Genomic DNA, 13,768 nt, shown 5'->3' on the forward strand with positions numbered 1-13,768 from the left:
TGATAGGATACAGAGATTTGAGGAGAGGACACAGATCTGATAGGATACAGAGATCTGAGGAGAGGACACCGATATGATAGGATACAGAGATCTGAGGAGAGGACACCGATCCGATAGGATACAGAGATCTGAGGAGAGGACACCGATCTGATAGGATACTGAGATCTGAGGAGAGGACACCGATATGATAGGATACAGAGATCTGAGGAGAGGACACCGATATGATAGGATACAGAGATCTGAGGAGAGGACACCGATCCGATAGGATACAGAGATCTGAGGAGAGGACACCGATCTGATAGGATACTGAGATCTGAGGAGAGGACACCGATATGATAGGATACAGAGATCTGAGGAGAGGACACTGATCTGATAGGATACAGGGTACCGAAGAGAAGAGGTAGTATAAGGACATGTTACAGGAACGTTACCTCAGGGTGGGAGGCCAGAGGATGGTCTTGGGAAAAGTAATCAGCAGTAGGGTCATCAGCTCCTGAATTATGGAGCTCTAGTTGCCTGTAGGTTATAAAACATATAATGCCATAAAGACAGGGGGAAGTCATGTTAGGTGTCTCTCGATGAAGACAAAGCCCCCATGTATGGAAGGCTGCAATCTCCATCCCAGCCCAGCTGTTATCCCAGACTATAGCACTGGTGCAACATGGCCACAAGTGTGTTATCCAAGCCCAGACTATAGCACTGGTGCAGCTGAGCATGAAGTGTGTTATCCCAGCCCAGACTATAGCACTGGTGCAGCCGAGCATGACGTGTGTTATCCCAGCCCAGACTATAGCACTGGTGCAGCTGAGCGTGAAGTGTTATCCCAGCCCAGACTATAGCACTGGTGCAGCTGAGCATGACGTGTGTTATCCCAGCCCAGACTATAGCACTGGTGCAGCTGAGCGTGAAGTGTGTTATCCCAGCCCAGACTATAGCACTGGTGCAGCTGAGCATGACGTGTGTTATCCCAGGCCAGACTATAGAACTGGTGCAGCTGAGCATGACGTGTGTTATCCCAGCCCAGACTATAGCACTGGTGCAGCTGAGCGTGAAGTGTGTTATCCCAGCCCAGACTATAGCACTGGTGCAGCTGAGCGTGAAGTGTTATCCCAGCCCAGACTATAGCACTGGTGCAGCTGAGCATGACGTGTGTTATCCCAGCCCAGACTATAGCACTGGTGCAGCTGAGCGTGAAGTGTGTTATCCCAGCCCAGACTATAGCACTGGTGCAGCTGAGCATGACGTGTGTTATCCCAGGCCAGACTATAGAACTGGTGCAGCTGAGCATGACGTGTGTTATCCCAGCCCAGACTATAGCACTGGTGCAGCTGAGCGTGAAGTGTGTTATCCCAGCCCAGACTATAGCACTGGTGCAGCTGAGCGTGAAGTGTTATCCCAGCCCAGACTATAGCACTGGTGCAGCTGAGCATGACGTGTGTTATCCCAGCCCAGACTATAGCACTGGTGCAGCTGAGCGTGAAGTGTGTTATCCCAGCCCAGACTATAGCACTGGTGCAGCTGAGCATGACGTGTGTTATCCCAGCCCAGACTATAGCACTGGTGCAGCTGAGCATGACGTGTGTTATCCCAGCCCAGACTATAGAACTGGTGCAGCTGAGCGTGAAGTGTTATCCCAGCCCAGACTATAGCACTGGTGCAGCTGAGCATGACGTGTGTTATCCCAGCCCAGACTATAGCACTGGTGCAGCTGAGCGTGAAGTGTGTTATCCCAGCCCAGACTATAGCACTGGTGCAGCTGAGCATGACGTGTGTTATCCCAGCCCAGACTATAGCACTGGTGCAGCTGAGCATGACGTGTGTTATCCCAGCCCAGACTATAGAACTGGTGCAGCTGAGCGTGAAGTGTTATCCCAGCCCAGACTATAGCACTGGTGCAGCTGAGCATGACGTGTGTTATCCCAGCCCAGACTATAGCACTGGTGCAGCTGAGCGTGAAGTGTTATCCCAGCCCAGACTATAGCACTGGTGCAGCTGAGCATGACGTGTGTTATCCCAGCCCAGACTATAGCACTGGTGCAGCTGAGCATGACGTGTGTTATCCCAGCCCAGACTATAGAACTGGTGCAGCTGAGCGTGAAGTGTGTTATCCCAGCCCAGACTATAGCACTGGTGCAGCTGAGCGTGACGTGTGTTATCCCAGCCCAGACTATAGCACTGGTGCAGCTGAGCATGACGTGTGTTATCCCAGCCCAGACTATAGCACTGGTGCAGCTGAGCGTGAAGTGTTATCCCAGCCCAGACTATAGCACTGGTGCAGCTGAGCATGACGTGTGTTATCCCAGCCCAGACTATAGCACTGGTGCAGCTGAGCATGACGTGTGTTATCCCAGCCCAGACTATAGAACTGGTGCAGCTGAGCGTGAAGTGTTATCCCAGCCCAGACTATAGCACTGGTGCAGCTGAGCATGACATGTGTTATCCCAGCCCAGACTATAGCACTGGTGCAGCTGAGCATGAAGTGTGTTATCCCAGCCCAGACTATAGCACTGGTGCAGCTAAGCATGACGTGTGTTATCCCAGCCCAGACTATAGCACTGGTGCAGCTGAGCATGAAGTGTGTTATCCCAGCCCAGACTATAGCACTGGTGCAGCTAAGCATGACGTGTGTTATCCCAGCCCAGACTATAGCACTGGTGCAGCTGAGTATGACGTGTGTTATCCCAGCCCAGACTATAGCACTGGTGCAGCTGAGCATGACGTGTTTTATCCCAGCCCAGACTATAGCACTGGTGCAGCTGAGCATGACGTGTGTTATCCCAGCCCAGACTATAGCACTGGTGCAGCTGAGCATGACGTGTGTTATCCCAGCCCAGACTATATCACTGGTGCAGCTGAGCGTGAAGTGTGTTATCCCAGCCCAGACTATAGCACTGGTACAGCTGAGCATGACATGTGTTATCCCAGCCCAGACTATAGCACTGGTGCAGCTGAGCATGAAGTGTGTTATCCCAGCCCAGACTATAGCACAGGTGCAGCTGAGCATGACGTGTGTTATCCCAGCCCAGACTATATCACTGGTGCAGCTGAGCATGAAGTGTGTTATCCCAGCCCAGACTATAGCACTGGTGCAGCTGAGCATGACGTGTGTTATCCCAGGCCAGACTATAGCACTGGTGCAGCTGAGCATGACGTGTGTTATCCCAGGCCAGACTATATCACTGGTGCAGCTGAGCATGACGTGTGTTATCCCAGCCCAGACTATAGCACTGGTGCAGCTGAGCATGACGTGTGTTATCCCAGCCCAGACTATAGCACTGGTGCAGCTGAGCATGACGTGTGTTATCCCAGCCCAGACTATAGCACTGGTGCAGCTGAGCATGACGTGTGTTATCCCAGCCCAGACTATAGCACTGGTGCAGCTGAGCATGAAGTGTGTTATCCCAGCCCAGACTATAGCACTGGTGCAGCTGAGCATGACGTGTGTTATCCCAGCCCAGACTATAGCACTGGTGCAGCTGAGCATGACGTGTGTTATCCCAGCCCAGACTATAGCACTGGTGCAGCTGAGCATGACGTGTGTTATCCCAGCCCAGACTATAGCACTGGTGCAGCTGAGCATGACGTGTGTTATCCCAGCCCAGACTATAGCACTGGTGCAGCTGAGCATGACGTGTGTTATCCCAGCCCAGACTATAGCACTGGTGCAGCTGAGCGTGAAGTGTGTTATCCCAGCCCAGACTATAGCACTGGTGCAGCTGAGTATGACGTGTGTTATCCCAGCCCAGACTATAGCACTGGTGCAGCTGAGCATGACGTGTGTTATCCCAGCCCAGACTATAGCACTGGTGCAGCTGAGCATGACGTGTGTCCCATCCAGAGTTATAATAAAAGGCCTTTTTAGGGCAGATGTTATGGGTTAGGAATTTACAGCTGTTCTTCAGCAATGACACAGAGGCTGTCTGGGCCATGAGGTACGGCTGGTGGGCTACTGAGGACTGGGAGAAGGTCTTATGGACTGATGAGTCAGTGGTCATATCTGCAAAAGGCGACAACTTTGAGGAGTCAAAAATTTAGATTAAACAAAATAATTCTATGTCTAGTTGTCTGTTATATTCTGTAATTACAGCAGGCACGGAGCCATTAAAATGCATAAATTTAAATAAAAACTGGAAAATGACCAGGAGTGTACATGAATACCTGCCGTGGCACATAAGCTGTGGCCAGATATGGTAATAATGCCCTTTATATTACTAAGATCACACAAGCTGACAAGCCTTTTATTTAACCTCTTAAAAGACGATTTTTCCAGCAAAACTGGTCAGAAATTGCCGGGTCCACAGGAGAGTCCAGGGAGTCAGAAATCTGCTCTGCACAGCGGGGCGGTGTGGTCGCACATTGTCAGCTGAAGCACAATTGGCTGCGTTCCGTGTCAGTTAAGTGGTTAAAGAGATAGTCCTGCACTGAGTACGGTTTAATTATTGGTAACCATAGTTATTGGACCCTTACTCCTCATCCCTAAGTTTTTTATTATCAAAATTAAAGTTTCACCTAATTAATCGGAATCTTTCCTTTCAGCTTAATAATGTTTATTATATATATACAGTATTGAAATTACAGGGGCTCTGCACTCACCATAATAACTAACAGTAATAATAATAAACATAATAAACAGTGGGGTTTTGGTTCATGAATTGATCAATGCATTTAAGCTTGCAGCCCCCATCAGAGGACCACACTTTACTGCAACAGGTGTGCTTGGTAACTGTCTCACATTTAAAAGCAAAGTTGCTGTGAGCTTTAAACCTTGATAGCATACCCTGAGTATAACACTAATGTGATGGCTATGTCCATGTTATAATTCTGAGCAATAGAGCAATAGAGTAGGGACTTGCAGTAAAGTCCCTACGTGACGGGGGCTGCAAGCTTAAATGCATTGATCAATTCATGAACCAAAACCCCACTGTTTATGATATTTATTATTATTAGTTATTATGGTGAGTGCAGAGCCCCTGTGATTTCTATTTAACAATGTGGTCACATACCATGTTGCACCCCAAATCTAGGAATGGTAAGCGCCGTGGATTAGTGCTTTTTATATTATTTTCTATATATATATATATAGCCCGTACTTGAATTGTCCGGCACTGAAAGAATACATTCAACAGTCCGGGTGCCCTTCCTGCTGTAATCCGTATGGTACAGGTATAGTATAGCAAAGTGGAAACGGATGGCACTCCGGTATGGAAACAATAAATCAGGCCACTCAGTAGTGGTAGTCAACGTTTGAGGCCTTGATAAAAGAGGTCACGTCTCAGTTTAGAGAGAGGGTGACAACTATCCATGTGGGGGCTGTGCTGACAACACTCAACCCCCCCCCCCCCCCTTCCCACCCTAGGGGAACACTGAGCTCCATTTAAACAAAAAAATCAGTTCTGGGTGTAGGTAGCAGAGAACAGTCTGTTCCTTTCACCTTTGGATACACCACTTACATACGTGTACATTACTATTAGTGTGATGCCCACCTTTCTGCCGGACTGGCCACATCTTCCGCACTTAGATTATACCCTGAGCTCCCGCTACTGACCATGTCGTGGGCAATATTTGCTGCTCTCTGAACTCTGCGCATGGACCTGCGGAACAAAAGACCCTTCATGTAACGGTACCACTAGCCTAAAACAGGACCATATCCCAGTACAGACAGATTACAGCATAGTAATGTGTTGTTCAGGTAATCTGTCCTGCAGCTATCAGGGGTATAGAAGACTATATAACCGTATTTTGTCTCAGAGCTGCCCGCCTGCTGCACGATGTCTCTTTGCTATTTTGCAATAAACAACCATTTTATTAGGATCATGTTTTCTGCACGGTTATGAAATCTGTCCGTCTCCCGGATAAGGAGGACAAGGACCTAATCCTGGCATAGAAATCTTCATCACAGCCGTGAAAGGTAAGAAATGTTAGTGCATTGTGCTTTCTATCCTGGAGATAAATCTGGGAGATTTTCCGTTTTCTAGTAATATTTCAGCCATTCACATCAGTCCCTGCACCCGTGGAGCTTACAATCTATACTCCCTACCACATGTACATACACATACACAGTAGCGTTAATTTTTTTTTATCAGAAAACAATTAACCTACAAGTATGTTTTTGTACTGTGGGAGGAAACCGGAGCACCCGAAGGAAACACACACAACGGTGAGAACATAAAAACTCAACACAGATAGTGAATATACCGGCCAATCTGACTTGTCAGCCACCGACCAATGCACCTCACATGATATATGTGTTACAAGACAAGGCCTTATTCCATATGATGGGCAATTAGTTCACCAGTTATGTCTACATTGTAGATCATTTTATTTTTAGAAAATGTTTCAATGTTTTGTCAATGACATATATTTCTCACTCTGCCACGGTAACGGCCATTCCTGCTCATATACTGGACTGGTTGTACTGATGATGTACCTGATCTGGCAGCTCTCAGGCACAAAGGACCAGCGGTAATGAACGGCTAACGGGCTGCAGTTGGTCACCTCCAGCTGACGGGTGCTCTCTGTGTCATTGAGAATACAGCTGAAGTCCATCTGAGTAGAAGGGAAGTGAAGGTTTGGGAAATGCACCTCGCCCCGTAGGGCGATATAATCCGTGTGTGGGTGTTCTGCATAACGGATGGACAGAACTTCTTCTATTATTCGACTGTGCAGGTCATGAACGAAAGTTGGATCAAATCTGATGGTCAGCTCCTGTTCCTCACCAGTCTCCAGGTACAGAGGTTTCTGGAGGGGAGAAAGTCATGTAAGACAGAAAGACTATGTTACAGGACTAATATACATGACAGAGAGAAACCTGACCAGGCATGTACACACGTCTCATAGATTGATCATCGCAGTTACATTTTATACTGTAACATTACAGGAACCATGACGTCTTCATTAGCGAATGAGATGAGTGGGTGACTGGCATTACCTGTATATCCTCATCGGGACAGACGGAGAACGGGGGCTTCACGGACAGGAATATTGTTAGTGGTAATGAGGAGACGTTTCTTAGTAATACTAATTCATACTTGTCTGTCAGCTCTTCGGCGGGGTGCTGGGAAAGACACGGGAGAAAGACTGAGCATGACACTGACATTATTACGCTACAGTTATAAAGCCGGGGTAATGGGGAGATAACGGACCTTCTCCACACAGAAGAGCAGGTTCTTGTGGGACAGGTGAAGCACAGGAGCAATGAATTCACAGATGACATCTACGGCCATTATTGTCTCCTTTCCAGACTGCTTCCCGATGATAGCCTGTCCTAACAGCCGCTCCTTCACCAGCTGTCACACACGCAATGTACATGTCAGGAAAGCGAGGGGTCACACTGATACATCACATACATGGCAGTACACACAATGATACATCACATACAGCACATGGCAGGACACACACAGATACATCACATACAGTACATGGCAGGACACACACTGATACATCATATACAGTACATGGCAGGACACACACTGATACATCATATACAGTACATGGCAGGATACACAATGATACATCATATACAGCACATGGCAGGACACACACTGATACATCATATACAGTACATGGCAGGATACACAATGATACATCATATACAGTACATGGCAGGATACACAATGATACATCATATACATGGCAGGATACACACAGATACATCACATACAGTACATGGCAGGATACACAATGATACATCATATACATGGCAGGATACACACAGATACATCACATACAGTACATGGCAGGATACACACTGATACATCACATACAAGGCAGGACACACTGATACATCACATACAGTACATGGCAGGATACACACTGATACATCACATACAGTACATGGCAGGACACACACTGATACATCACATACAGTACATGGCAGGATACACACTGATACATCACATACAGTACATGGCAGGATACACACTGATACATCACATACAGTACATGGCAGGATACACACTGATACATCACATACAAGGCAGGACACATACTGATACATCACATACAGTACATGGCAGGACACACACTGATACATCACATACAGTACATGGCAGGACACACACTGATACATCACATACAGTACATGGCAGGATACACACTGATACATCACATACAGTACATGGCAGGATACACACTGATACATCACATACAGTACATGGTAGGATACACACTGATACATCACATACAAGGCAGGACACACACTGATACATCACATACAGTACATGGCAGGACACACACTGATACATCACATACAGTACATGGCAGGACACACACTGATACATCACATACCGTACATGGCAGGATACACACAATGATACATCACATACAGCACATGGCAGGATACACACAGATACATCACATACAGTACATGGCAGGACACACACTGATACATCATATACAGTACATGGCAGGATACACAATGATACATCATATACAGCACATGGCAGGATACACACAGATACATCACATACAGTACATGGCAGGACACACACTGATACATCACATACAGTACATGGCAGGATACACACTGATACATCACATACAGTACATGGTAGGATACACACTGATACATCACATACAAGGCAGGACACACACTGATACATCACATACAGTACATGGCAGGACACACACTGATACATCACATACAGTACATGGCAGGATACACACTGATACATCACATACAGTACATGGCAGGATACACACTGATACATCACATACAGTACATGGCAGGATACACACTGATACATCACATACAGTACATGGCAGGACACACACTGATACATCACATACAGTACATGGCAGGATACACACTGATACATCACATACAGTACATGGTAGGACACACACTGATACATCACATACAGTACATGGCAGGACACACACAGATACATCACATACAGTACATGGCAGGACACACACTGATACATCATATACAGTACATGGCAGGATACACAATGATACATCATATACAGCACATGGCAGGACACACACTGATACATCATATACAGTACATGGCAGGATACACAATGATACATCATATACAGTACATGGCAGGATACACAATGATACATCATATACATGGCAGGATACACACAGATACATCACATACAGTACATGGCAGGATACACAATGATACATCATATACATGGCAGGATACACACAGATACATCACATACAGTACATGGCAGGATACACACTGATACATCACATACAGTACATGGCAGGACACACACTGATACATCACATACAGTACATGGCAGGATACACACTGATACATCACATACAGTACATGGCAGGATACACACTGATACATCACATACAGTACATGGCAGGATACACACTGATATATCACATACAAGGCAGGACACATACTGATACATCACATACAGTACATGGCAGGACACACACTGATACATCACATACAGTACATGGCAGGACACACACTGATACATCACATACAGTACATGGCAGGATACACACAATGATACATCACATACAGTACATGGCAGGATACACACTGATACATCACATACAGTACATGGTAGGATACACACTGATACATCACATACAAGGCAGGACACACACTGATACATCACATACAGTACATGGCAGGACACACACTGATACATCACATACAGTACATGGCAGGACACACACTGATACATCACATACCGTACATGGCAGGATACACACAATGATACATCACATACAGCACATGGCAGGATACACACAGATACATCACATACAGTACATGGCAGGACACACACTGATACATCATATACAGTACATGGCAGGATACACAATGATACATCATATACAGCACATGGCAGGATACACACAGATACATCACATACAGTACATGGCAGGACACACACTGATACATCACATACAGTACATGGCAGGATACACACTGATACATCACATACAGTACATGGTAGGATACACACTGATACATCACATACAAGGCAGGACACACACTGATACATCACATACAGTACATGGCAGGACACACACTGATACATCACATACAGTACATGGCAGGATACACACTGATACATCACATACAGTACATGGCAGGATACACACTGATACATCACATACAGTACATGGCAGGATACACACTGATACATCACATACAGTACATGGCAGGACACACACTGATACATCACATACAGTACATGGCAGGATACACACTGATACATCACATACAGTACATGGTAGGACACACACTGATACATCACATACAGTACATGGCAGGACACACACAGATACATCACATACAGTACATGGCAGGACACACACTGATACATCATATACAGTACATGGCAGGATACACAATGATACATCATATACAGCACATGGCAGGACACACACTGATACATCATATACAGTACATGGCAGGATACACAATGATACATCATATACAGTACATGGCAGGATACACAATGATACATCATATACATGGCAGGATACACACAGATACATCACATACAGTACATGGCAGGATACACAATGATACATCATATACATGGCAGGATACACACAGATACATCACATACAGTACATGGCAGGATACACACTGATACATCACATACAAGGCAGGACACACTGATACATCACATACAGTACATGGCAGGATACACACTGATACATCACATACAGTACATGGCAGGACACACACTGATACATCACATACAGTACATGGCAGGATACACACTGATACATCACATACAGTACATGGCAGGATACACACTGATACATCACATACAGTACATGGCAGGATACACACTGATACATCACATACAAGGCAGGACACATACTGATACATCACATACAGTACATGGCAGGACACACACTGATACATCACATACAGTACATGGCAGGACACACACTGATACATCACATACAGTACATGGCAGGATACACACTGATACATCACATACAGTACATGGCAGGATACACACTGATACATCACATACAGTACATGGTAGGATACACACTGATACATCACATACAAGGCAGGACACACACTGATACATCACATACAGTACATGGCAGGACACACACTGATACATCACATACAGTACATGGCAGGACACACACTGATACATCACATACCGTACATGGCAGGATACACACAATGATACATCACATACAGCACATGGCAGGATACACACAGATACATCACATACAGTACATGGCAGGACACACACTGATACATCATATACAGTACATGGCAGGATACACAATGATACATCATATACAGCACATGGCAGGATACACACAGATACATCACATACAGTACATGGCAGGACACACACTGATACATCACATACAGTACATGGCAGGATACACACTGATACATCACATACAGTACATGGTAGGATACACACTGATACATCACATACAAGGCAGGACACACACTGATACATCACATACAGTACATGGCAGGACACACACTGATACATCACATACAGTACATGGCAGGATACACACTGATACATCACATACAGTACATGGCAGGATACACACTGATACATCACATACAGTACATGGCAGGATACACACTGATACATCACATACAGTACATGGCAGGACACACACTGATACATCACATACAGTACATGGCAGGATACACACTGATACATCACATACAGTACATGGTAGGATACACACTGATACATCACATACAAGGCAGGACACATACTGCTACATCACATACAGTACATGGCAGGACACACACTGATACATCACATACAGTACATGGCAGGACACACACTGATACATCACATACAGTACATGGCAGGATACACACTGATACATCACATACAGTACATGGCAGGATACACACTGATACATCACATACAGTACATGGTAGGATACACACTGATACATCACATACAAGGCAGGACACACACTGATACATCACATACAGTACATGGCAGGACACACACTGATACATCACATACAGTACATGGCAGGACACACACTGATACATCACATACAGTACATGGCAGGATACACACTGATACATCACATACAGTACATGGCAGGACACACTGATACATCACATACAGTACATGGCAGGACACACACTGATACATCACATATAGTACATGGCAGAACACACTGATACATCACATACAGCACATGGTAGGATACACACTGATACATCACATACAGTACATGCAGGATACACACTGATACATCACATACAGTACATGGCAGGACACACACTGATACATCACATACAGTACATGGCAGGATACACACTGATACATCACATACAGTACATGGCAGGATACACACTGATACATCACATACAGTACATGGCAGGATACACACTGATACATCACATACAAGGCAGGACACATACTGATACATCACATACAGTACATGGCAGGACACACACTGATACATCACATACAGTACATGGCAGGACACACTGATACATCACATACAGCACATGGCAGGATACACACTGATACATCACATACAGCACATGGCAGGACACACTGATACATCACATACAGTACATGGCAGGATACACACTGATACATCACATACAGTACATGGCAGGACACACACTGATACATCACATACAGTACATGGCAGGATACACACTGATACATCACATACAGTACATGGCAGGATACACACTGATACATCACATACAGTACATGGTAGGATACACACTGATACATCACATACAAGGCAGGACACACACTGATACATCACATACAGTACATGGCAGGACACACACTGATACATCACATACAGTACATGGCAGGACACACACTGATACATCACATACAGTACATGGCAGGATACACACTGATACATCACATACAGTACATGGCAGGATACACAATGATACATCACATACAGTACATGGCAGGATACACACTGATACATCACATACAGTACATGGCAGGATACACACTGATACATCACATACATGGCAGGATACACACTGATACATAACATACAGCACATGGCAGGTCACACTGATACTTCACATACAGCACATGGCAGGATACACACTGATACATCACATACAGTACATGGTAGGATACACACTGATACATCACATACAAGGCAGGACACACACTGATACATCACATACAGTACATGCAGGATACACACTGATACATCACATACATGGCAGGATACACACTGATACATAACATACAGCACATGGCAGGACACACTGATACTTCACATACAGTACATGGCAGGATACACACTGATACATCACATACAGTACATGGTAGGATACACACTGATACATCACATACAAGGCAGGACACACACTGATACATCACATACAGTACATGCAGGATACACACTGATACATCACATACAGTACATGGCAGGACACACACTGATACATCACATAAAGTACATGGCAGGATACACACTGATACATCACATACAGTACATGGCAGGATACACAATGATACATCACATACAGTACATGGCAGGATACACACTGATACATCACATACAGTACATGGCAGGATACACACTGATACATCACATACATGGCAGGATACACACTGATACATAACATACAGCACATGGCAGGACACACTGATACTTCACATACAGCACATGGCAGGACACACTGATACATCACATACAGTACATGGCAGGACACACACTGATACATCACATACAGTACATGGCAGGATACACACTGATACATCACATACAGTACATGGAAGGACACACACTGATACATCACATACAGTACATGGCAGGACACACA

General features: G+C 45.3%; 1 protein-coding gene across 1 annotated transcript in view; it reads right to left on the minus strand.

The window, feature by feature from the left end:
- Positions 1-13,768, minus strand: part of HYDIN (HYDIN axonemal central pair apparatus protein) — a 329,731-nt gene that overhangs the window by 149,869 nt on the left and 166,094 nt on the right. Inside the window, 5 exon segments of the mRNA XM_088455949.1 lie at positions 432-516; positions 5,484-5,591; positions 6,428-6,738; positions 6,929-7,054; positions 7,143-7,286. Coding sequence (XP_088312075.1) covers positions 432-516; positions 5,484-5,591; positions 6,428-6,738; positions 6,929-7,054; positions 7,143-7,286 — 774 coding nt within the window.

This window comes from Taudactylus pleione, unplaced genomic scaffold (assembly GCF_031769625.1).
Source record: "Taudactylus pleione unplaced genomic scaffold, aTauple2 ptg000681l, whole genome shotgun sequence".
NCBI classification, from domain to species: Eukaryota; Metazoa; Chordata; class Amphibia; order Anura; family Myobatrachidae; genus Taudactylus; species Taudactylus pleione.